The sequence below is a fragment of the Solanum lycopersicum genome, chromosome 10 (genome assembly GCF_036512215.1).
Source record: "Solanum lycopersicum chromosome 10, SLM_r2.1".
Lineage (NCBI taxonomy): Eukaryota > Viridiplantae > Streptophyta > Magnoliopsida > Solanales > Solanaceae > Solanum > Solanum lycopersicum.
The window spans coordinates 61,464,997-61,490,861 of record NC_090809.1 but is presented as its reverse complement, the minus strand read 5'-3'; the positions used below and the strand labels follow the sequence as shown (position 1 = coordinate 61,490,861).

Here is a 25,865-nt window from a genome sequence, read left to right as displayed (position 1 = left end):
CTTGAATGCTTAACATTTTACTCAATGTTATTTTTCTTGGATCGTAGTGTACATCAGAATAGAAAGGGAATCGACTGCTACATACAACTATAGAGCAGTTGTACTATATCTTGATTCAACAACTCAGACTAACAATGTTCCACATACTTTTTCATCTATTGGTTGTTTTAACTATGTACATGATATCTTAGGATTCTGCTTATTTTCTATACTGGATTGGAAAATCCATCTCCTAGTTTCATCTGATACTTGGTGAGAGGTATCAGTGCGTTCTTTCTCTCACGCTTTGACTCAAGGGCTGTCAATGTGAAGATTTTTCGGTATCCATCTTAATCTCAAAGACCTTGCACTGGTCTGGAGTGTTGTTTTCAGGAAATGATTCCTTTAAAAGCCAGTAGAAATGATTTCTTTGCAAGGAGCCATTTGAGGCGAAGTATTCTTGAGATATAATCAGGTCATAAGCTTTGTGTGCGATATATTAAAGAGGAATAAGCACAGCTGCTAAGTAAACCAACTCGCAAGAAGAGTATGTCTTTCTTTCTGTGATATTGTCTGGCTCAGTTGTGAGATTTCATTGGATATGTTTTTGTACCTGTTGAAAGCATTTTTCGTGAAAATGTAAGCAATTCTTTAGTTTGTGAAATCAGAAGCATATTGTTTGAGAAATGATGTTGCATATAGGCAGAGAAATGTTCAATTGCTAATCTAGGTATTGCCTTTGCATCAACGATTATTATTTCTACCTCCTTTTTTGGCCTTAAAGCACTTCCCTTTGTGTTTCAGAGGAATAATATTGCCATCTTTAGGCAAGTCGAGTTATATTTATTTGACTACCAACAGGCTACATCTTTACACATTTTTATGTGGTTATAAAGTTATAATATTACATCATACAAAAACAGCAATGCCACTCAATATAATTTCTCTCTTATGTACAAGGATTTATCGTTGCTCACCCCCCTAACATTGAGCAATTTTGATATCAATTGAAGATCAAGGTATGATGCATTGTATGTCCATGAGCAATTTCTAACTCGTCGACATAACAAACAACCCCTTTCATCTTTTGTCATCAAATGCTTTAGCTTTTTCTACAGATTCCATTGCTTCTTCAAACGATTTCTACACTCAAAGATCACAATTTTGATAGTTAGGGGAACTTCACTGCTTACTAAATATAACAAATACTTCTAAAAAACTGAATGATTATAGTGAAGTTTATATAACACAGAAACTACATCGAATGCCCTATGAACCATATGTTGATAGCTACAAGAGGATCTAGAAAAAGATAAAAGAGTTCTTATGCAAAAGGAATTTCAAATCAAGTTACCATTGTGAAATAAGAGAATCATACACAATCCTACTACCATTGAAACAAGAAAAAAGGGGACCAATTTCATTACATGTGAAGGCAATATTAAAACCTAGTTTAACTAAACAAAAACTGTATGGATAGTGATGGAGAGAAGGAAGAGAAGTCATACTCCAGAATTTCGCATCTTCCATAGTGCCTCCCCACCTGCATCAACTACATATGTTGCACCTAACAATACACTGCAGAGAAATATATATCAGCGAGTTACTTGGAAAATTTTAACAGAGTCAAAATTGAGGTGAATAACTTTTCCATAAACAAAAATATTGAGGTAAAGTAAAAGAACAGGATGATGCTTTGAAGAATCAAGTTGTTTCACATGAATCAGGAAGTTTAGGAACTAGAAATACATAGAATTCACCCAAATCGGAAGGATGAGACTGGACAGTAAACGAGGCAAATTTGAAATGGCAATTTTTCTTGAATACACAATGAACTTCTTGGAAAATTAAAATGCAAGACAAAAACTACTAGGTCTGTGAATATGAGTGGTCTTTGAACTCTTCAAGCCCTAGAGCCCTCGATTCTTAATTTGAATTAACATCATAAAAAGTACAGCATAGTGACGCTCACATGGAATTTCCCAAACGAAAAGCAAACTCTCAGGCCTCGGCATGAAAGTTCATCTTTGTTCAAGCCGTAGTTTCCTATTGGATCTTGATGACTATTTCCTTAGAAGGATCACAAAAACTACTAATAGAATTCAACATTCACCCATGGAGGTGCCTTTCCTTGTTTGCTTGTCTCCCTGAATGAACAGCTAAAGTGCTATCTATAACCATAGCATACAGTAAAACCATTCAGGGGAATGCCAATATGCCACAGTTCCCTCATTACAAACACATCAAGATTGAATTGAATGATCAGAATCGTTGGTATCCCATTCAAAACTTGAGACGAGACTAATTCATGAATCTTGGCAGAAGTAAAACAAAGATTCTGACTTTTAACTGTAACTCACTTATTTAGTCAAAACCTACTATATCCAAAGGAAAATATACAGAGAAGAATCATCAAATTATATGGAAAACCAACTGCAAAACCACATACCAAGAAACCAATAATGTAGCTAATTACGATATGTAAGTTCAAAATAACCAGACAATTTAGAATTATATGTTTTTTTTCTTTTGGGTGGGGGAAGGTGGGAGAGGTCAAGTATTAGAAAATAAATTTACAATTACACAACACCAACTACTGCACATTGACAGCATCTAGCACATACACAAGTAGGAAAAATACGTACATATAAGAAGTCTAACACAAACTCATATTGAATGGCGATTGGAACATAAGACTGTTAATCTCAGGACCTCCACTTTGACTTGGCAACTATGAATATACATACACATGAGTCAACCGCTAAGTCTAATGGAACAAAAAAGCCCCTTAAAGTTCACAGCTTTACGCAATACATATCGCCTCAAATAAACCTTTTTTAACAAGAACTATAAGCAAATTCAATACTCCTCTTGCCCAATTTATATGACAATCTCTGTTTATGGCATTCCAAGATACTTTTATTTAAATTCAAAGTTTGTTGGTTCTGTGACCTTCTCTTTCACTTTACTTTTGAACAAAAGTTTAACATTTTTCTAATATGACTTCCATGAGTTATTGAGTATGGGAATGAAACAAGTCCAATTCAAGCAAGACGGATATTGGGAATTCATATAGCTATAACTTAAACTTATATTGTTGTGATAAAAATTATTACTAATAGAACTTAAAGCTATGTATCAATCAACTACCATGTTTCAAAACGGATCAAAGAACACGAAAAATTACCCGGCAAGTGCAGCATTGAGGAGAAACGCCCTTGTCGTCATGAACCGCAGAACCATCTCGAATTTGGTAACAATACTTGCAGAACCGCCGGCATCAGCAGGCCGACTATACCCATACCCATAATTGTAGCTATTTCTATACCCGTTCTGATAACTACGATTATAATAGTCACTATTACCGCCATAATTATTCGCTGAATTCCGGTAACTATTAGACCGGATATTGTAATCAGCGCGTTTGCGATCGTCGATCAGAATCTCGTAAGCTTCGGAAACTTCTTTGAATTTGAGCGTAGCGTTTTCCTTCAAGTGATGCGAGGAATGTGCGTGCTTGTCGGGATGAAATTCCATTGCCAATTTCCGAAACGCTTGCTTGATTTCTTCCTTGCTCGCACTTCGTGTTAACCCTAAAACTCTGTAATGATCCATTGATGGATTTTTTGGTGTCTGACAGAAATTGGATCAATTTTAGGGGAGATGGAGATGAAGGTTTCAGAGCTATGTAAGTTTATTCATGGCAGAAAAAGTGAGAACTACGTGACATGATCGTGGAGCTTCCATGGCCGTGAGCTCTTCGTTAATCCATGTAATTATAGTTGTGTGACGTTATTTATTGAACAATAGAAAACAATTTAATTTATCTAAATATTAATATTTATTAAATTAATATAATATATTATGAAACACTCTACCTATAAGCAATTTTTATCCCTCATTCAATAAAATATGTGTTTTTAAACTTATGAAGTAAAAAAGAGTTTGTTATAGTTAAATGAATTTTATAACTTTATTAATTCCACATGATCCTTGATTTGTTGTAACAGTCTTGGTGTTCGGTAGCTTGGGTGCACTCAGACAAATTACACATGATACTTGTTTATTTTTATGGCAAAGTTTGCAACAGTTACAAATCAGCAAATACTAGCATGGCCTGTCAAATTTACAATTTCTGACCAACGAGAGGTGTGGTGGAATGATAAGTATTCCTTCATCTTTAATCGAGAGTCTCAAATTCAAATTTCCTTGGGTATAGAGTCGCGTTTGTTAGAAAGCGCTTTACCCTCAATGTTAGACTTTCTAACGCTTGGGTATAGAGTCGCCTTTGTTAGAAAACGCTTTACCCTCAATGTGAGACTTTTTAGCGTGAATCTGAATTAGTCAGGCTCCGGTGTTGGAAAACCAAAAAAAAAAGAGTAAAAACAAGTTCTGGAGTTCAGCAGGTTCACTTTGTGAAACACATAGCATAACATGACAAGCATCCCAAACTAAAACAAACCTCTAAACAAGTATTCACAGGCCTCATGTATATAAAAATAAAGGATGGGAGACGGTGAAAGAGTTGGATCACTTATTAGGATCCACTAAAACATGTCATTATTTTTGAGTCCTCATATGAACAAGTGCTTGTAATCGCCATTTGCCAGCATGCAAATACGGTTATAGCTATATGTATCTGCAACAGAAAAGACTCATATTAGAATTCATTCCTTCGGAATTTGTGTTATAACAAGCAAAAAAAGTTCAGCTATATAAATCCATGAAGATGGGTATGCATAATATCAATATTCACTCATTTACACTTCCGATTTAATGAAACAAAACTCCCGGTGACTTGATTTCCATGTTCAACAAAAAGGAAAAGGAGAGTTAAATCCTAAAAGCTTTATTTTGTTGATATACAAGGAGGAGATGAGGAGCTTAGGTGCCAACTTCGCACTCTTGTAATGCATAAAGATGATCAAGCTCATGGGGTATAATACTACCAACCAAAAAAATATATAAGTGGTCTGTTTACAGATCTACGCTGCACAATCCAATAGCATTTTAGTATAAAACGGTAACTGCCTATAATTCCAGTACTCCTAATAACTCGCACAAACTTTGAACGTAAGTTGTTTTTCTTCCAGCATACTTTTATAGGAAAAATAGCTCGAAAACATTTATGGTTCATGACTATAAAGCATAAGTGCAGGAAAACGAAAAGCAAACAAAGAAGCAAGCAGGAGGATAGTGATACCTAGTGTGTCCCCAAAGTTGGACCATATTTCAGCACGGATAGATTGGTTACTGTCAGCGATACCTATGACCTCAACATACGTTGTAAGAGGACCAGGTGGATTGCCTTTCACAACTATCTGCTGGTCATCTGTAGATCTCCCATTCACTGTGCCACTGCCATCAGAGCGGATAACCTGAATCACAGCTCGAACTCTCCTTCCCATGTACAAGCGGAGGAGCTCAGCATTGACGAAGACAGCAGGATTTGTTGTGTCCATACTCTAAACAAAAATAGGAAAACTGAGAGAAGGGTTTAACAATTAAGCACAGGTATTGGCAGATTAAACACTGTTTTTCTACCATGTTGGCCATAATTACAGTGCAGCATCTTCATTCATCTTATTATATTTGAAACAACAATTGCATCTAACTCCTATTCTGTCTAACAATCAATTAGTAGATCCATCACTATGCAACAATGAAATTACCTAGAGTTTGGTGGGTTCATGAAAGCACAGCAAATACATAACACCAACTCAGAATAGAGAAAAATAGTTGAAAGTCTTGTAATTTCCATATTTTTGCATAAAAATATTCTACCCAAAAACTGACGTACTAGATTCAATAAGAAAGGAAGATGAATCAAGACTAAAATATGGACATAAGTGAAAAGAAAACGAAATTAGGAGGGAAGATGGGGAAATAAGAAGAGGCAGAGAAATTAAAGCTGGTCTCAAGACAGGTACAACAGGAAGGAGAGGGAAACAAAAGTAAGGAAGAGCAAAACAAATAAACCAACTAATACCAATGGGGAAATAATACGAAATTACTTTCTAAGTCATTTCTTTCCCCTTTTACTGAAACAAGCTCATGACTATTCATATTTCCTTAACTATCCATGTTGGTCACTTCTTTTCTCCAAGGGCATGACCTATGTGCTATCACTATGGTACTACCATCTTCTAGTGTTCTCAGTCAAAGTTTCCCAACTCAATAGGGAGGACTCAGAACTAACCACCCACCCACCCACCAAGCAAGCGGCAAGCAGCCCAAGAACTTATCCCCCCTTACAACAGGGCATTCCACAGCTTCTGATAAAGTGATATTAGAAGAGCTCATGAATAACACAAAATTCCCAATTCAATTACAATTTTTAACAACATTAACAGTACTTCCTCGATTCTTCTCATCTTTCGGTAAGCAATGAAGAGCTAACATGAGTAGTTTCTTTTGCGTTCTTTTCCCACCAACTGTAAGCCAATCAAGCTATAAAACACTTCTCTTCTTACAGTCCGCCATCCTAATTTCCTCAAAAGCAGCAAAATAGAAGGGCATAAAAAAGAAATATTGCAACTACATTTACTTCACAATTCTCCAAAACACAACTCATATATGCAGATTCCAAACATTAAATCGGAGTACAGAAACTGAAGCTTATAAGGCAATATGAACAACTTCTGATAGTTCATAGAGAAAAACTCAACTCACATATGCACATTTCAAACATTAAATCGAGGTACAAAAACTGAAAGTTTGTAAACCAATATCAACAATTTCTCATAGTTTGTAGAGAAAAACTCAACTCACATATGCACATTTCAGAGGATCAATCGAGTAAGAACACTGAAGCTTATAAAGCAATATTAACAACTTCTCACAGTTCATAGAGCAAAATTCAACTCGCGCATGCAGTTTTAAACATTAAACCAAACTGCAGAAACTGAAGCTTATATAAGGCGATATCAACAACTTCTGATAGCTCACAAAGCAAAACTCAACTCACATATGCAGTTTTAAAACATTAAACTGGACTGCAAAAACTGAAGCTTATATAAGGCGATATCAACAACTTCTGATAGTTCATAGAGCAAAACTCAACTCATAGATGCAATTTTAAACAGTCAATCAGTGTACGAAATTGAAGCTTATAAAGCGATATCAACAACTTCTAATAGCTCATATAGAAAACTCAATTCACGTATGCTAATTTCAAACAATCAATCCGAGAACGAAAACTGAAAGCTAATGAAGCGATAATCAACAACTTCCGATAGTTCATTGAGCAAAACTCAACTCACATATTCACATCTCAAGCAATCAATCGGACTGGGAAAAAATGAAGCTTATAATGCGAATATCAACAAACTCTGATAGTTCATAGAGCAAAACTCAACTCAAATATGCAGATATCAAAACAATCAATCGCAGTAAGAAAACTGAAGCTTATAATCCAAAATCAACAACTTCGGATTGTTCATAGAGCAAAACTCATACACTGAAATCACCAAAAACAAAATCGTAACAAGATCAACTTACCAGTTAGATAGTTTCTCAGGGAAATGGAAATCGGAAAAAAAACTCTGCAAATCTCAGACGCCGAAACCCTAGTTGAAAATGAGGAGTGAATTTGTTGAATTATTCTCGCGGGAAATGGCAGTTTCACTACTAAACCCAAATTTTATATTACGAATTTAAAAGTTGTAATGAATTTGCGTATTATTCGAAATATAAAATAAATTAATAAAAAATAAAGTTAGACATATATTTATGAGAAAAATAATTTTCTGAATTTAGCAATATCTAGATTTATCATTTGTAATTCTACAATTGAAAAAATTGAATAAAGGTATTGTTTGGCTATAAGATTTCCCAAATAATATTTGGAAAAAATTTGGCAAATAACATTTATTCATACAATTCGCTTTTATTTAGTAAATATTTTTGGCAAATATTCCAAATTCTCAAATACAAGTTTTTTTAAATATTTGGGCAAAATCTCATTATTTGGGATCTTTTGAAAATTAAAATTTTACCCCAAACTTTTATCTTTTACAAAAACAGTCTCTATAGTAGTTGTTTGCGTTGTATTACATGATTTTTTACGTGGAACACTAAAATAGTGATGAAATATTTATTGAATATTAAATAATGATTTAATTGTTGATGAAAATGATGAAAAATTGGCTCAAGATAACAAAGTCATGTGCTTTGTATACTTTACGATGTATCGAATGATATTTGTTGCACTCACTCCAAATTACCACATTGCTCTAATGTCATGGACACTATTTGTTATTGTTGTAACGAACAACCAATTGACTTGTAATATAAACCTATAATTAGTTTTGATAGTTTTTAAAACTTATGAGTATAAATCACATTTTTCTAAAAAGGTGAAATATATTTCCAAATCCTATAGCCAAAACACATGGTGAAATTTCACCAAATTTTCACTCAAATAATATTTGTCAAGAATATTTAAAAGTCTATAGCTAAACGCTAGCTAAATGTATGTGTTATTGTGTCACATTGTTAGGCTAGTTTCACATATAATTATTAAATTTATTTACTATACGATAATAAAATTATAGAATATTTTATTCGTCAAATAACACTTTTTATTAATTATAATAATAAAATTATCGATTTTTGCATGATAAAAAAAATAAAGTCACGAAATTATTAAGTGAAGTTGAGGATTGCAACTCTCAAATCACAACTACCAATTATTCAATAAATTAAAAAGATGTGTCCCCACGAACTCGAATTTTCACATCAAACCTAATGTTTTCATTCACTTTTTAACTAAATATTTTCATATAATCATATGGTTTAAGTAAACTATCATGTAATTTTTATTTTATTTATCCAATAAAATAGTAAAGTAATGTAATTGATTATCGAGATGTAATAACAATAATAGCGATATAACAAATGAAATCACACAAAATATAAAATATGAAGAAGGCAGACTATTTTAAACTTATTACTTATATTTCAAAGGTAATACTATTATAAAATTTCCTTTATCGTGCCTTGAAAAATTTGTCAACTGTCAAATCGATATTACGCAAGTAAAAATTGATAAAAATTTATTTTGTGTTTTATCTTGAGAGACTAAAGAAGAGTAATTCGACACATAAAGTATCATATATTATCATGATCGGAAAAAATATCCTGTGTTAGCATGAATCATGATCAGAAAAAAGATCACACTATAAAATATACGACGTAAATAACTTACTCTAAAATAAATATTAATAACAACTTTCATAAGAATTATTTTACTTATAAATTGTGCGAAAAAATCGTTGTCTCGCTATTCAAACTACATAGACTAGTTTAAAGACAAAGACACACTTAAATCAGTGGCGAAGTCACCATAAATTAACTCAGTCGGTAAAAAATTATATTATTTTTGCCATTAATCAAGATTAATTTAATAAAAAAAAGCAACAAATAGTGATGATTACCCTCGTCCCTCCTCAGTCCCCACTTTCAAAAGTTTTAACATTAAACTAATTAAAATTTCTGCAGAAAACAACTTCTTCATCATTCTTTCTGCACTGTAAATCCACCCCCACTTAGCTGTCTTAATTATATTATTATTAATGCATGTCTGTCTGTTACTTTCAATCTTCAAATGGAATATAATCCTTCAAATAATTGTAATTGGTCATATAAATTCTTGGTTTTTTATTCAAAAAAAAGGTCTATGCTGTAAAAAGATTGAATTTTTATTTGATTTTTTCAGGCCCCATTGGTGGGATTTCAAGAATAGAACCGAAAGTTAAGAGAAAAGAAAAAGAGGGTTGAAAGAGAAAGCTGCAAACTTTTTCTTTTTCCTATTTCTCTTTCTTTTTTACTTCTTTTGATTACCTTGTTTTTCTCTGTAGTTTTAGCTAAAAAACAAAATAGTAGACTTTTTTTTAGTTGAGGTGAAAAAAAAGAAGAAGAAGAAAGTTGGGATCTTTTTGTATGTTGGAGAATTGATTTTGATCTGTAGTCAAAGAGCTGGTAAGAATCTTGATTTTTGCTTCTTCTGTTGTTTTAATTCAAGAATAGCTTACTTGGGGTTTTCATGTTTGTTTGGTTCTGTTGTTGTGTTGAAGCTGATCTTTTTGTGTGTATTTTTCATTTTTTTTATGCAGTTTGGAAGTTGGAAGGTCTTGCTCTTGGTAAGTAAGGGGATTGAGTTGTTTTGCTGTGAAATTTGATATTTGTTTTTGTAGTTTTGAGTAGTTTTTTATAGTGAGAAAAAAAGATGGGTGTTGGATTAGTAGAGATTGGAGTTGAAATGAGGAAAATTTTGATGTTTTCAATTAAAGGATGTTATGTTACAGTGTTAAATCATCCTTTTCTTGTGAGTATGCTGTGTTTCATAGCATTTTTGTACAGATCTTTCCCATTTCTGTTTTCTATATTGTTAGCTGTATCTCCAGTTCTTGTTTGTACTGCTGTTTTGCTTGGAACTTTACTAAGTTTTGGTCAGCCTAATATACCCGAAATTGAAAGGGAGGAAAAAACAAGTAGTCATGATATAGTGCCTTTGAGAACTGGTGTGTTGTATGATACTACTCATATTGAGAGTGCTGATGATAGTTACTATGTGGAAAGATATACGGAGAGGGGCCTCGTAGATCAGTCAATTGATAAGATCAGTGATCTTTCTCCTCTACTTGAGGAAAGGTCTCGAGATTTTCAATTTGGGAATGGGGGTTTTGAGGAAGCAGGAAGGGAGTTTCATGAGCAGAACTATGAAGAGAAACACGGTGATGGTGATGGGGAACTTACAGAGAGTCAATACTCTCCGATTCCAACGGTTGATGAGGATTTTGAGGAAGCAGTGAGGGAGTTCTATGAACAAAACAATGAAAAGAATGAAGAAGAACATGATGATGGGGAACTTCTAGAGAGTCAATACTCTTCGATTCCAACGGTTGATGAAGATTTTGAGGAAGCAGCAAGGGAGTTTTATGAGCAAAACAGTGAAAAGAGTGAAGAGAAACATGATGATGGGGAGCTTATGGAGAGTCAGTACTCTCCCATTCCGACAGTTGATAATGAGAGCATTGAGTTTGACTTTGATAGATCAGATTCCTTTGATTCTAGAAGGGTGAATCTTAATTCTCTTCCTGGTTCCCCTTGGAAAAAGGAGAGAGAGGAAGAACACGAGGAAGAGGAGGAGGAGGACGACGACGAGTCTTTTGATTCGGAGTCTGATCGAGCTGAGAGCTCTTCTCCAGATGCTTCAATGGCTGACATTATTCCAATGCTTCATGAGCTCCATCCGCTTTTGGATGAAGACACTCCTCAGCATGTTAGTTTGTTACATGATGGTTCTGATGCTGCTTCAGATAGTTCTGGTGAGACCACTGAGAGTGATAACGAATCTGATGATGGTGTTGAAAATCAAGAAGAGCTAGAAGTTGCAGACGACGAGAATGAAGATGGTGAAGATGACGAAGGAAAGCAAGACGAGGAAGATATAAGTAAGTCAGCTATTACATGGACAGAAGAGGATCAGAAGAATCTAATTGACTTGGGAAGCTCCGAGGTCGAAAGGAATCAACGGTTGGAGAATCTTATGGCAAGGAGAAGAGCCCTGAAGAAAATGAGGCTGATGATGACCGAAAAGAATTTGATTGACTTGGAAAGTGCTGATCTTCCATTCAACATCCCGTCCATTTCTACAGCAAGAAACAATCCATTTGATGTTGATAATGAGTACTATGACCTTGGACTGCCACCAATCCCCGGGTCTGCTCCATCTGTTTTAGTACCAAGGCGAAATCCATTTGATCTTCCTTATGACTCAAGTGAAGAGAAACCTAATCTTATGGAGGACGAACAAGACTTTATAACAGTTCAACCAAAGGATCCACTTTTCCGGAGGCATGAAAGTTTTATCGTAAGACCCTCAATCTTCGGGCTGAACAGGCAAGACAAGCAAGATAGCCATTTGAGACCCTATTTTGTTCCGGAGAGAATGGCTACAGAGGGAACAAGCTACTCACCATTTCAAAGACAATCTAGCGAACTTAGTGATTCGAAGGTGAGTTCTGTTCCTGAAACAGAATCACTAAGTTCTGTTGAAGATCTGGAAGACAGTAACCTCATTGAAGGGCAGCTCAGACACAAAAGCCTTGATCAAGAAGAACTGGAATGCAGAAACCTCATGGATGAACATATCTCTGAGGAGCCAGAGCATACTTCTGAGCATGTCAAACATGGAAGTCAATCCTCCGAAGAAGTAGAGTCTTTGGTGCAGCTAGGAACTGTGAAAAATCATCATGATGCAGAAGAAACTTTGCTCCAGGAAGGAAGAGTTACCAACGCATTGGAACTTAATCCAACCGAAATTCAATCCAAGCCAGAAACTTCTTATCAAAGATACAGCAGCCAATCTAGCTCCTCATCGTTGGCAGAAGTGAGTGAAAGGGTCTTTATTGATAAAGAAGGAGAAATGAGATCAAGTTTCGAGGAGATAATGGGGCATATTGAAGAAAATGGGATCTCCAGGCAAGCTTCGTTTGATGGACCTGATTTCCACATCACAAGCACTTCAGTAGATCATACTCCACGCGAACACCCTATTTATGATTCTAGTCCTTCTGCTATCAGGGAAAACATATTTTCAGCCTCCTTTTCTTCAGATCAGCATGTGGAATCTGAGACAGTGTTTCCTCCTACATTGGTTGAGGAAAGCACTATTTCATTCGTAGAGAGGGAATCTGAGGAAAATAGTCAGGATATTGAAAAAAATTCCCTTCCAACTAATGAAGAGATTTTGGCACCAGCAGATGACCAAGAATTTCTGTCAAGGGAGGTGGTATGCCAAAATGAGCTTGGTGTTGCAAAGGCGGATATTTCTGAAGATGATGAAATCTTTGGCAGCCTTCAGGTTCCCGAGTTGGTCGTCAGTCAGAAATCTATTGACTCGGAATCATCAGCAGACGAAGATATTGGGAATAAAGAAGGAACTATTGATCATGCACAACATCAAGTTTCTTCTTCAAGATTTGATGCAGATACCCATATTTTGTCTCATCTTGTTGTAGACCACGCCGTTGAATCCCTTTTAACGTCCTCAGATCATCAAAACATTCGCCAGATGAGTGATGAACAGCATTCTCTGATCGCAGAGGTTCCACTTGATCAACCAGTTATGCCTTCTTTGGAGAAGCAATCTGTGGAGGATGTGACTGAGAAGGAGGAACCTATAGTCTCTGAGCAGCATGATCTTCCCTCATTGGATGCTGTTGAAAGTTCGGTTACTGATGCTCTGAGTGAAGTGGATGAAACACAGACCTCTGTTGGACATCAATATGCTTCTACAGAGAGGTCCATCTCACAGTGTGAAGAAGAATTGGCATACTCAGACAAATCCATTGATGAACATCCATCAGATGATAAGGAAGTAAAGGTAAACACTTCGTTCCACATTTCTCTTCTATGCTTTTCCTTTAAGCAACTTCTCTTTCTTCATTACTTCTCATTTCACATATTATAACTCATTTACGTTGAAAATTGAAAGCTGGTTAACTTTTTATCTTTAAATGCGCGATTGCTGCTATGGGCAATAAAGAGATACCTACTTGATTTACCAAATTAGAAGGCAAAGACACATAATTTACTGTACTTAACTGATTTCAGAATTTTTTGTCATGCTTTCTATATTACTTTGCTATGGTTTCTTCACCTCTGCTACTTCTTTTTCTGACCTGCTTTGAAACATTTTTCCTTGAGCCGAGGGTCTTCGGAAACTGATCTCTATCTCCTAAGGTGGGTAAGGTCAGCCTACACTCTACCCTCCCCAAACTTCCCTTGTGGGATTACACTGGATATGTTGTTGGACTGATTGCAGTAGAAAACTGCAGCTTAGTAATACCTATAATAGTAAAACAATAATCTGGTACTCATGTTGGCATGTTTTACATGATATAGATTGTTTCATGTTGGAGGATAAACTATAAGCCTAAAGTTTTTGGGCATATTGTGTCAATCAAGGCATATCTATGTGACTCAACCTCTAGTGAAGAAAAACTACAAAGCCAAAAAACTTCAAAACATAGATTTTCAAAATCATGAAATTTCCTGTCTTGATTAAATTCAAGATAAACGTTATGTCGTATGACATCTGCGAGTCAATAGTGGTGAATTTTATAGCTTTCAAAAGGAAGCATAACCATATTTTAAGCAAATTGTATGATAAAATGTGCATTTGAAAAGCCAGAAAGAGGAATAAATCCATTAAGAAAGGCCAGAACTTAGACCTATTTCAACACTAAGTACAAGTTAATATTGACCAGAAGAACAAAATGACTCTAGATAGCTAAAAGTTATCTGGATCCATCACATAAGAAGTAAAACACTGCTACTGATATCCTGCTCTTGACTTCACAGTTTGATAATGAACCTTGAACTTGACAAAAATGCAGTATGGATAAAGCATATTTTGCACAAATGCCTTACCTCTAAAGGTAAACAAATGTGAATGAACTTTAGAATGTCAAAATCTGATAATGGATTTGACAGAGTCAGTGATAGAGGTACTGATTAACTGGCTAGGAATAATATTGCGTATTTGAGCAAAATATCATCCACCTTCTGGATGAGCGGATTGCTTCTGGATATTTGTAATTTGGCTGTGTGGCACTCACTATTGATGTCCTGCATCATCTGGATGAGTGAATTGCTGATGGTCACTTGTAATTTGGCCATGTTACATACTATTAATATCCTACATAATCTGGACGAGCATATACTGCTGGTTACTTCCATGTACTAGTACATCGTGCCAAAATAATTGGACTGGTGATAGCATCATGCCAAGATGATTGGAGACATGACTGGTTACATTTCTCAGGTTTTGCTTTAACTGTTACTTTGTGAGTCTTACATTTCCGTGGTGGGGTGGGGACTGGGGGATATGGATAAAGAAGATTAGAAGTTCTATTTGTGATAGGATCAACTATTCTGTACTTATTGAACTCATGCATCAAAATATTGTTATCGCCCTTATGTTATTGGAAAGTTAATTTATTTCCTTCCTTCTCACTCTTCTTTACTTTCAATGCTTCTAGTTGGGAAACAATCCTAAAAGTTTAAGTGTATCTTTTTCTGATAAGCAGGAGACACCAGCTATCCTGGTTGAGTCAATTGAGGAAGCAAGCACCACTGAGACCTTAAATGTTTCAGAAATCCATGACCTTGATGATGGAATTCCTATTATCAGCTCCCCACGTACTCCCAACTCTATTTCCAATCTGCATGAGGTTGTTGAGGCCCCAAGAGGTGCTAGTCTATCAGGTCTTAAGAACATGATCCTCGAGGAAAATGATAACCAGATCAAAGTATTGGAGAACTATGTATTGCCACCAGAAGCAGCTGATTTTCAGCATGATGAGCTATATATAGTTGAAGAAACAGATGGTATTGAGGACATTGATGAGGCATTTCTCTATGAATTAGATACAGTTGGTGACTTTAGCATCAACGAGCTGGGATCATGCCAGAATGAGTTCGAGAGACGAATCGACTCCACTGGAGAGGGTTTGTCTGCATTCCACATTGTTGATTCTGGCACTCCAGAAGTTGCTGAAGATGCCTTTGCTGAAGTTCATGAAAGAAAGTTTCCATTGCACCCTGATATTTTAAATGCATCCACATTTGAAGAGATTGGTAAGCATGAAGAAAAGGCGTGTGCTTCAGAAATTCAAAAATCTGGAATGAGCATTATTGATCATCTTGATGTATCTCATACAGATTTTACTGAAGGAGAAGTTCATAATGCTGTTGATGCTAGATCAATTGAAGGACTCCCTGTGGATAGTGATATTGGGCCGTCAGATCCCATGACAAAACTTAATTTGGATGCTCAAGAGATAGTTCCGGAAATGACTATAGCTGAAGCTCAAAACTCTGTCTTTGAGATGGCAAATGCAGAATCTGCTCAAACTGGAGTAACTGAAGTGCCTCAAGAAGTTATAGTCAGAGAGGAAACTGATTCTGGTATGCCAGTACTAGAAGCACAAACAATTCAAGATATTGAGTCAGCGTTTTGGCAAGTTTATGAGAAAGAAATGGAGAAATCTAATGTTTTTGAGCTATATAATGCTGAATATTCTGGAATGCCAGTGTTGGAAGCACAAACTGTTGAAGATATTGAGTTAGCATTTAGAGGTACTTCTGAGAATGAAACATTGAACTCGAATGTGTATGAGCTACCTAATGCTAAACTAGTAACTGAAAAATCTGGGAGTTCTGACAATTCAGCGGTGTTTGAAATATCAAGCCAAGTACTGAACGATTCTGGAATGCCAGAGGTGGAAGCACACACAATTGAAGAGATTGAGTCAGCATTTGGAATTAGTTCTGAGAAAGAAAAAGAGCATTTGAATGTGGTTGAGCTACCTAATGCTAAGCTTGTAACTGAAGAATCTAGAGATTCTGATGATGCTGTGGTGTTTGAAGTGTCAAGTTCGGTGAAGGAAGATTCTGAAATGCCAGTGGTGGAAGCACAAACAATTGAAGACATTGAGTCAGCATTTAGAATTAGTTCTGAGAAAGAAATAGTGCATTCGAATGTGGTTGAGCTACGTAATGCTACGCTACCTGATGCTAAGCTTGTAACTGAAGAATCTGGGGATTCTGACGATGCAGCGGTGTTTGACGTGTCAAGTTCAATACAGGAAGATTCTGAAATGCCAGTGGTGGAAGCACAAACAATTGAAGATATTGAGTCTGCATTTAGAATTAGTTCTGAGAAACAAATAGTGCATTCGAATGTACTTGAGATACCTAATGCTAAGCTTGTAACTGAAGAATCTGTGGATTCTGACGATGAAGTGGTGTTTGATGTTTCAAGTTCAGTACAGGAAGATTCTGGAATGCCAGTGGTGGAAGCACAAAATATTGAAGATATTGAGTCTGCATTGAGAATTAGTTCTGACGAAGAAATAGTTCATTCGAATGTGCTTGAGCTGCCTAATGCTAAGCTTGTAACTGAAGAATCCGTTAATTCTGACGATGAAGTGGTGTTTAATGTGTCAAGTTCAGTACAGGAAGATTCTGGAATGCCAGTATTGGAAGCACAAACAGCTGAAGATATTAACTTGACATTTCGGCAAATAGGTGAGAAATCGAATGTTCTTGAGCAACGTTTGGCTGAGCTAGCAACTGAAGAATCTGGGGATTTTGACAACGGAGCGGTATTTGACATGTCAAGTTCAGTACAGGCAGATTCTGGAATGCCAGTACTGGAAGCACAAACAGCTGAAGACATCACTTTAGCATTTAGGCAAATATCTGAGCAAGAAATTGAGAAATCGAATGTTCTTGAGCAACCTCATGCTAAGCTTGAAACAGAAGAATCTGGTGATTTTGACAATGCAGCAATCTTTGATGTGTCAAGTACAGTACACGAAGATTCAGGAATGCCAGTACTGGAAGCACAAACAGTTGAAGATATTAACTTTGCATTTAGGCAAATATCTGAGCAAGAAATAGCTGAGAAATCAAATGTTCTTGAGCAATCTAATGCTGAGCTAACAACTGAAGAACCTGGGAATTCTGTCAATGCATCAGGTTCAGTGTTGGAAGATCCTCAAATGCCAATAGTGGAAGCACAAACAGCTGAAGATATTAATCTAGCATTTAGGCAAATATCTGAGCAAGAAATAGATGAGAAATCAAATGTTCTTGAGCAATCTAATGCTGAGCTAGCAACCGAAGAATCTGGGAACGTTGCAGCTGCAGCTGAAGTGTCAAGTTCAGCGCTGGAAGATTCTGAAATGCCAGTGCCAGAAGCAGAAACATTTGAAGATATTGACATGATATTTAGGAGAATATCTGAGAAAGAAATGAAGATATCTAATGTTCTTGAGCAACCTCATGCTGAGGTAGCAACTGAAGTATCTGGGAGTTCTGACAACACAGCGGTGCTCGAAGCGTCAAGCGTGACACGCAATATGCAATTACCAATTCTTGAAACAAGACCTACTGAATATTTTGATTTGGATCATGAAAAACTTTCTGAGAGTGATGATGAGACACACATCCGTCATGATTCTGTTGGTGGTGATGAGCGTCCTGGGGAATCGGAAGATGTAGGAGCTTCTTCAGATTCACAAAATGTCGAAGCAGACTTGGCTTTGAAACAAGTCTTGGAAGGAAATCTGGAGAAACCCCTGAACTACACTTCTGAAGGTGAGTCAGCACAAGCGAAGCCAAGTGAAGCAGGCTCATCCAATGATATGGAATCAAGTGTTAGAGGATCTGATTTACCTGATTCTGGTGAAGCTGAAACTGAAAAAGGTGATCATGAAGCTGTACTAAAAGAAGCAAAGACACCAATAGCTGAAAAACCAGATCATGCTGTTGATATGCCTGCTACATCTGATGTTAAAGGCAAGAAGGACAAATCCCACGAGACGGGATCAAGTTCAAGCTCAAGCTCAAGCTCTGATTCAAGTTCAAGCGACTCCGACAAAGAATGAAGATGCTCTAGATGATTGACTGACAAAGGAGTTAAAGGTGGTTCACAATTTTGTGTTTATTGCATTAGTAGTTTGGGTTATTGCATGGTTTGGAGTGGCTTGTGAAATGATGGACTCCTCCAAGAAAGAGTTTTGGTTTGATTTCTTGAAGCATTCTTTTCTTCTTATATTTTTTTATCATCTTTTCAGCATTTTTTTGGAGATTGTTGGAAGAAAAGGTTTTGTTAAACTTGTATATGGAGTTTGTAATTTTTTTGTATGAAGCAGTTTATGTTGGACTGTTATCCTGAAAGTAATGGCAAGCAAGACTCATTGCCTTTCTTTTTGCTGTTTTCTTCACTTCTTTAGATCTTTTAACTCGTTTGATTTGCGAACTAAGTTATACAGGGAATTTAACATAATAAAGATTAGTAATCATTGCATTATTAAGTGCATGTACTTTATTGGCGGATATTTGGTTCACCACATTAAAAATGAGATATACCATGTATAATCTTTCCTTAATTGTGTTTTAAGTGATACATTTTCTTTATTAAAATTCATTTAATCTTAGCTTTCATTTTACACTTAATGACATGACTTACTAGAAGTTTGGACTGACTTGATATAAAAATTTATTTTTTATGAGAAAATGTGGATAAACAAGTAGAACTTTCACCTTCACTCTTTTAAAAGAATAAAAATTTTGATATTTATAATTGACTTGCATGTTAAAAGTCGTCTTTAATTTTTTTCAAAATTGTGTTCAATCAAACACCTTCTGTGTTATTGTTCCATTCATATTTATAGCATTGTAACACAAGTAAAAATAGGCATTTTTAATCCCACTGAACCATTTCACTAGACATTAAAATATGAAATACATCAACAGTTGGTAGCAGTATAGAGATTGTTTTACACACATACCTTAACTCAGTAATAACCTACATACACCATATTTTTGCTTAGAGTTACAACTTTGGACACACTGTAAGTACACCAATAAACAAGGTTCAGGGGAATTTGTTAAACGTCCACTAAAGTGGCGCTTCTTCTGAAGCTATTCATCAAGCTTCTAAGAGCAGTTGGTGTCGTAGGTAGCGAGTCCCAACAACTCCGGACCTTCAAGTCGAGGATTGTGCTCGAAACTGCAAATTAGAAGTTCAGGAAACTTATTAGAAACATCCAACTAGGATACTGTATCTTTTTAAAGGAATCATCAGTAAGAGATGACTGCAGAGTCGAGAAATCAAGAAGAATGATATGGTGTAAGGACTATACATAGCACAAGCCCCCGGGACTTGGTTAAAGTGGCAAAGGTTGATGGACTTGTGTCAAAAGATCAATCTCTGCACCATGCAAACTAAACCAGGTACTTAAGTGGAGAGTCGTTAAGAGGCGTTTGGTCCTAATAGTTAGCCCCAGATGAATTTCTTGTTCATAGTGCAAAAGCTAAGCAGGTAAGACCACATATGACACATGTGCACCACCAGGAACACGTAGTCTCTTTGACTATATTCGAAAGCACAATTGCTTATCTGCTTGTCTGGCTTTATTTTTTTATTTAAATACACACCCTTTCCAAAATAACAAAAGAATATAATATGAGTACATGTCGAAACAAGGGAATTTAAGGAGCTAAAGGAATAAACAAAAAGTGAAAAGGTAACTATGACGCGTCTCAATTGATTTATGTTGCACATATAATTAGCATATCCAGAGGAACAAAATCCAAATACAGTTGGCTTCCTTTCGGTTTGAAGTAAATGGAGTCAATGGTATCTCGTCTATAGCCTGAATTAATACCACCCACAATTCTAATTGAGATAACTCGAAATCTAGAACTCATTGGTGTTTTTTGTATATCACTCTCTTTAAATTGTTATTTAAGGCTTCTCTACTTATCAATGAACTGTAATCTGAAATAAGAGGTCACATATCCAAATCCTTTCCAAATAGTTGTCTTATTTCAAAGCAAAATTTACAAGTTATTGTAGAAATTTGAATCTTCTTCAAGTAAGTTTCTTCTTTTAAAACAAAAGTTAGAAGTCATTGCTTCTGGTATAACTTGCCTATTATGAAGCCCAAATTTAACTTAGATAAAGATAAATCAAGATACTAGGTTTTTTAAAAAGGAATACCTTTTTTGATTGGTTTTCTTTTTTTAAAGGTGAACTTGATAGAATTAAGCATACAGAGACATGATTACTCTTTGCACCATTGCTCAAAACTTTAACAGTTCAACTCTGACAACGATACTTGTAGGGTATACAAGGAAATCTTACTTGTTTAGAGGAATATGCTCAAATGGACCAGAAGTAGGAATTGTTCCACACAAATCATTATTCGAGACATCCCTGGAAGAAAGAGAGCAGAATTTAAAATCTATTCCGCAGAAGAATTCACGATAATATCACAAGCAAAGAAATTATACTTACACAACTTTCAGGCTAGAAATGCTAGTAAGTTCTCTTGGGATTGGTCCTGTTAGCTTGTTATCATTTAGACGCCTGATAGATCAGATAAGAAACTTTCAATCAACATAAGAGTATTATGCTATAACCCATTCACTACAAGCAAGTGATACTGAATATTAAGGTCAAAGAAGAAAAGGGAACTCTGTGAGTAGTGCAAGTAACAGAATATTTGCTTTCTTTTTCGTCCCCCTCTTATGTAAAACATACACATGACTGGAACCAAATAGGGAAACATCACAAAGGAGAACTTACAAGAAAACAAGGTTTTTCAGGTTTCCAAGTGAAGTAGGAATTGTCCCCGAAATATTGTTGTTGTACAGATCCAGACTAATAAGGCTCTTCAAGTTACCGAGCTCCTTAGGGATGGTTCCCTGAATATTATTTTTGTAAAGCTCCCTGAAGCAAACAAACAATTACCTCATGGATATGACTCCTTATAAACAAATAAAGTTATTGACTATAAAAGTATAAATGGCAAGTCAATTCAAGATTTCAAATAATTACTCACAGATACTGTAGATGTTCAAGCTTTCCGAGCTCAGGTACCAAATGACCAGATAACTTTGAGTTCCCAAGATCCCTGGAGAAACATTAAAACCCAGAGACATTTCAGACTGGTAATAATTACGATGAAAAAATAAAGCAAACTACAACTGTGTTCCTCTTCTGAGTTGCACCACCTTTTGGGAGAATTATTGGGTGTCAGTTTATGTATAAATCAGTAGAGAATAAGTTCATGTGAGCAAACATGAAATTTATTCTAGGCGAGACAAGTCCATTTCAGAAAAACATGTTTGTTGGTTATAGTTACTATTCCTTTCAGGATAGATGCAAGCATATAACAATTTCCGGTTTGGAAATTGATGTGATTCTCCGTACACGTGGAATGTCCGGCCAGTACCTCATGTTTTTAAATATGTAAAAGACATCACGGTAGCGAAAATATAGCAAGGAGTGTTGTCAAAAGTGCACTTGAAGTGCGCTTAAGCCCTGAAGCGAAGCTCAAAAGGTGTTGAGCGCTTCCCTCTCTTAATGTGCGTTCAGTGCCGTCATGAAGGTTATAATGCCAATGAGTCTCTTCTAAAGAGGTGATACTAAAAAATTGATATTTATTGTCATTCTTTTTCGATTTCTTTCTTCATAGATTTTTCGTTCATGCTTATAACTATTAGTCTTAGACCGAACATACATATTTATATTTTTTGTCTCCCTTCGCGCACTTCTCATTAATGTCCACACTTTATTTGCGTTTTGCGCTTAAAGCCCCAACAGATCATAGAGCTTTTTTTGCTTTTGGTAACACTAATAGTCTTGCATTTCAATAAATTAGCCTGTGTCTCATTCAAATTTCACAAATCATCTGTTATGTATCAACTATCAACCAATCAACATAAAAATCTACCCAGTAACATCAGTCATCAGGTGTTCCAAGATCACATAAGATACAGGAAATGGAACTCTAAGACATTCAAAATTCATAAGCATCCAAATTTTGCCAATGAAATGATAAATTTGATTTTATAAAAAAAAATAAAAAAATTAGCAAATGACCATGCTTGCTCGAAAATTTCAAAAGAAAAACAGTAAAGCCGTACATATAGATTATCACCACCAACTAATTTTAACGTACTTTGGCGCTTTGCCACACTTCAAAACGGGCATAATCCCCTAAAAATTTACAAAAGGTGCTGACACGTGAGATCAGAAACATAACAAGGCAAAGATCATTAATGAATCACACGTCTCCATATTTAGCACATAGATCATCGATACACATCACGACAGGAACTTCGAGTAAGTTAAACAAAAGTAATAGACTCAAAAGGTGCAACCACGTGAGATCAGAAACATAACAAGGAAAAAGATCATTAATGAACCACACGTCTCTATCTTTAGCACATAGATCATCGATACACATAACGACAGGAACTTCGAGTAAGTTAAACAAAAGTAATACACACACTCTTCATCTAGGATCACCACCAACTAAATTTGAAGTACAAGGCTTTGCCACACTTTAAAACTGGCAAAATCTTCTAAAAGTTTATAAAAGATGCAACCACGTGCGATCACAAACATAACAACGACAAAGATAATTAATGAATCACACTTCTCCATCTTTAGCAAATAGATCATTGTTTCATCGATACACGTCACGACAAGAACTTCGGTTTAAGTTAAACAAAAGTAATAAGAAACAAAGGGTGCAACCACGTGAGATCAAAAACATAAAAGCGACAAAGATCATTAATGAACCAGACGCCTCCATCTTAGGCACATAGATCATTGATACACATTACGACAGGAACTTCGAGCAAGTCAAACAAAAGTAATACAGACATGCTCTTCAACCTGGAAACAGGAATCACTTTGCTACTAATCTCCAAACAAAAACTTGTTAGCAAGCAAGTCAAGTGAAAGCTTAACTTTTTGCCATCTATATGATCCCAGAATAAATGTCAACACAACTAACCAACAACAACAAATGGCTATATGGATCCTCTAGCTAAATTCTACTCTACTTAGACCCATTTCCTTCCACAACTCAGCAATTTCTCTTTTTTCCTGTCATATAAATCCAACCACACATAGCAGATTCAATCAAATCCACCGCTTTAGGTTTAGACCATACATATACCTGTGAGTACACATACATAACACAAACACAAACATACAAATCGACCGATTTCAGATAGCTATCAGCACACCCAAACAAGTATGTAACTCAAAAAACACAAAAAGATGGAAACTTTGAAGACTTACACACGAGTAACTTGATTATCTCCGTTGCAAGTGACATGAAACCAGGTACAAGGGTTAACAAGATTTGGATCCCAGCTCTGTAACACGTTACCCGGGTCAGATAAGCTCCGGCGGAGGGCGTACAAAGCATCCCCTTCTGAATTCCCCTTTACAGCCACAGCTACAGCAAGAACAACTGCCAACAAACCCCATAACTTCAAGAACAAACTCTGGGTTTTGAACACAGCTTCCATGGTTATTAATACTCAAAAATCAAAGAAAATTTATGGGTTTTGCTTAGAATTTTATGGAGAATTTTTTTTGGAGAAGAAGAAGGAAGAAATATAGAGGAAAGTAGGAGTAAAAAGGTTGGATTTTGGGAATGACAACAGGTGGTGAGTGTTTTAGGGAATCTTTTCTACTTTCCACTTAACCTTTGTGTATTTATTAGTAAAACTAACTCTATATTCTTCTACTATACTTTTTGTTTCACTCAATTTACAAAATGTGTTGTATTGGCATGAATATATTATAAAGGTTTTTTTAATTTAATGTCGTAAAAATATATTCGGTGTAATTTTATATGCAGGAAGTGAATAGGATAAAGTGTATGTTTGGTGGTAGTATTTGGACCTTCGTTATTGCTAGGAGTATTAGTGTTGTGCTTCAAATGTTACTTTTGTTTTCTGTGTACGTTGTGTAGTTGTCAATCTTCATTTCATATTGTTTCGTTATTGTGTTGTTCTTATTGGATTTCTTTTTTCAAACAATTTGGAAATGTTTTATTTTAAGTCGAGAGATTGTTAGCTTCAGAAAATCGTCTGTCACACTGAGAGTTGGTCATGTTCGAAGTTGTTACCAACGTTGGTACTATCAATTTATCCTCTATCCTAATTTGCAAGCGCTCTATTAATAAGATTATGTTCTCGATAAGCTTAAGATGTGCTTAATGTTCATGTTTTGTTTAATCACCCCCACCCCTTAAATACTTATGGTTTAACTCTACCATTTGTGACGTTCGATGTTGTCAACATCTCATACCTCGCTAGCTCACTGAGGTATCTTACACATGCTCAAATTTATCTCAGTCTCGCTCTCCTTATTTTGTCTATCACGAGAATCACTCATACCTTGTCTTAATATGCTCAATTGCTCGCACATTCACTTCAACATCTCCATCTTTTGAACAACGAGTTCTTGATTAACTAACATTTTTTCTCATACAACATAGTTGATCTAATTATTGCTCTATAAACTTACCTTTTAAGTTTTTTATTAATATTAAAACATAAAAGTTTAATTTAAATTGATTCTAATGTTTTCCTCCATAAATCTTTTAACCTTTTTTTTTTGTTCTCGTAATAAGTACATAATCGAATACAATTCATATTCCAAATATCAATTTTAAACTTTAGAATAACTTTTTTCAAACTTCAACCAAATTATTCAAACGTATATAAAACGATTCCATCACATTTCTTGTGCTTACAACAACAAAACAAAAAAAGGCTCCATAAGCACTACGTTATACTACTGTTTTTTATTTGAAAAAACAAAAAAAAAGCATTAGTTAGTGTTTTTGCTTTTTCTTTGATTAATTAGTGATTTAGGAAGACCAATTCATTATCTTTTTCCAAGTCAACTTTGATATTACAATACATAGTTTATGGTTCTTTCTAAATTGATGGTCCCATTTTCTTTAACGCGTATTTTACTAACATAAATTCAGTGGGCGTTTGGACATAAAAATTATGAAATTATTGTAAAATTAAGTTATATTTTAACATGAATATAAATTAGAATTACTTTTAAATTTTTTGTGAACTAACTTGAAAATTATGAAAATAACTTTTTGAAATTTTTCGATATAAAAACAATGTATGTATATTATATACGTGGCCAAACAATCATATATACATTTTAGGTCTAAATTGGAGGCCAACCCACAAGACTTGAGGGTCAACAAAGTATGTACCAAATTTCCATCATTAATATATATGGACTTGAATTTTGTTAGTTGGTAGGTTCCCTTCATGGAGTTATTTATTTTAAAAAATAATTAATTGATATTTGAAACTTTTTAGTAAGGTATGATATGTTTATATCTAATTTTTTTTTTATGAAATGACAATTTATGTATTATTATTGTAAAAAATTATTGATTCTACCAATTGGAACATTACATGAATGAAATATGTCCTCCATTAGAAGTTTTTCATTCCTA

At 35.3% G+C, this 25,865-nt stretch overlaps 4 protein-coding genes across 8 annotated transcripts; 1 reads left to right on the top strand and 3 right to left on the bottom strand.

Moving 5' to 3' along the window:
* Position 1: 1 nt before the first annotated feature.
* On the bottom strand, positions 2 to 3,926 carry LOC101256048 (chaperone protein dnaJ 72). Of its 2 annotated transcripts, none has more exons than XM_010313875.4 (3): positions 3,167 to 3,787; positions 1,488 to 1,557; positions 2 to 592 (listed from the first exon to the last, which is right to left on the bottom strand). In XM_010313875.4, exons 1-3 carry the CDS (start codon positions 3,592 to 3,594, stop codon positions 572 to 574), a joined length of 519 nt encoding a protein of 172 aa, XP_010312177.1. In that variant the 5' UTR covers positions 3,595 to 3,787; the 3' UTR covers positions 2 to 571. The 2 variants fall into 2 exon arrangements, with proteins under 2 accessions (XP_010312177.1, XP_004249347.1); XM_004249299.5 differs by lacking the exon at positions 2 to 592 and adding an exon at positions 772 to 1,122 and having other exon boundaries at positions 3,167 to 3,926.
* A 443-nt stretch (positions 3,927 to 4,369) lies between these two features.
* On the bottom strand, positions 4,370 to 7,785 carry LOC101255747 (replication protein A 14 kDa subunit B-like). Of its 3 annotated transcripts, XM_019215839.3 has the most exons (4): positions 7,480 to 7,607; positions 6,336 to 6,463; positions 5,183 to 5,444; positions 4,370 to 4,618 (listed from the first exon to the last, which is right to left on the bottom strand). In XM_019215839.3, the coding sequence occupies exons 2-4, from the start codon at positions 6,351 to 6,353 to the stop codon at positions 4,554 to 4,556; spliced, it is 345 nt and encodes a 114-aa protein (XP_019071384.1). In that variant the 5' UTR covers positions 6,354 to 6,463; positions 7,480 to 7,607; the 3' UTR covers positions 4,370 to 4,553. The 3 variants fall into 3 exon arrangements, with proteins under 3 accessions (XP_019071384.1, XP_004249346.1, XP_069146606.1); XM_004249298.5 differs by lacking the exon at positions 6,336 to 6,463 and having other exon boundaries at positions 7,480 to 7,785; XM_069290505.1 differs by lacking the exon at positions 6,336 to 6,463 and having other exon boundaries at positions 5,183 to 5,463; positions 7,480 to 7,591.
* A 1,537-nt stretch (positions 7,786 to 9,322) lies between these two features.
* LOC101262975 (uncharacterized) lies at positions 9,323 to 18,764 on the top strand. 2 transcript variants are annotated; one of them, XM_026027778.2, is made up of 4 exons: positions 9,471 to 9,960; positions 10,095 to 13,369; positions 15,078 to 15,627; positions 15,712 to 18,764. In XM_026027778.2, the coding sequence occupies exons 2-4, from the start codon at positions 10,208 to 10,210 to the stop codon at positions 18,441 to 18,443; spliced, it is 6,444 nt and encodes a 2,147-aa protein (XP_025883563.1). In that variant the 5' UTR covers positions 9,471 to 9,960; positions 10,095 to 10,207; the 3' UTR covers positions 18,444 to 18,764. The 2 variants fall into 2 exon arrangements, with proteins under 2 accessions (XP_025883562.1, XP_025883563.1); XM_026027777.2 differs by having other exon boundaries at positions 9,323 to 9,960; positions 15,078 to 18,764.
* A 494-nt stretch (positions 18,765 to 19,258) lies between these two features.
* On the bottom strand, positions 19,259 to 24,136 carry LRP (leucine-rich repeat protein). Its single transcript, NM_001321085.1, has 6 exons — positions 23,663 to 24,136; positions 21,408 to 21,479; positions 21,152 to 21,295; positions 20,861 to 20,932; positions 20,708 to 20,779; positions 19,259 to 19,570 (listed from the first exon to the last, which is right to left on the bottom strand). The coding sequence occupies exons 1-6, from the start codon at positions 23,893 to 23,895 to the stop codon at positions 19,498 to 19,500; spliced, it is 666 nt and encodes a 221-aa protein (NP_001308014.1). The 5' UTR covers positions 23,896 to 24,136; the 3' UTR covers positions 19,259 to 19,497.
* Between the last annotated feature and the right edge of the window lie 1,729 nt (positions 24,137 to 25,865).

Coding starts and splice junctions, on each gene's coding strand:
- LOC101256048 (XM_004249299.5), bottom strand. CDS start 3,594: ATGGATCATTACAGAGTTTTAGGGTTAACACGAAGTGCGAGCAAGGAA. Junction 1,558..3,166: donor CTCAATGCTGCACTTGCCGG/GTAATTTTTCGT, acceptor ATTTCTCTGCAG/TGTATTGTTAGGTGCAACAT. Junction 1,123..1,487: donor GGAAGATGCGAAATTCTGGA/GTATGACTTCTC, acceptor CTTTGAGTGTAG/AAATCGTTTGAAGAAGCAAT.
- LOC101255747 (XM_019215839.3), bottom strand. Junction 4,619..5,182: donor CAACTTTGGGGACACACTAG/GTATCACTATCC, acceptor TTTCTGTTGCAG/ATACATATAGCTATAACCGT.
- LOC101262975 (XM_026027777.2), top strand. CDS start 10,208: ATGGGTGTTGGATTAGTAGAGATTGGAGTTGAAATGAGGAAAATTTTG. Junction 13,370..15,077: donor CAGATGATAAGGAAGTAAAG/GTAAACACTTCG, acceptor TCTGATAAGCAG/GAGACACCAGCTATCCTGGT.
- LRP (NM_001321085.1), bottom strand. CDS start 23,895: ATGGAAGCTGTGTTCAAAACCCAGAGTTTGTTCTTGAAGTTATGGGGT. Junction 21,296..21,407: donor CTTGAACATCTACAGTATCT/GTGAGTAATTAT, acceptor TGTTTGCTTCAG/GGAGCTTTACAAAAATAATA. Junction 20,933..21,151: donor CTGAAAAACCTTGTTTTCTT/GTAAGTTCTCCT, acceptor CTGATCTATCAG/GCGTCTAAATGATAACAAGC.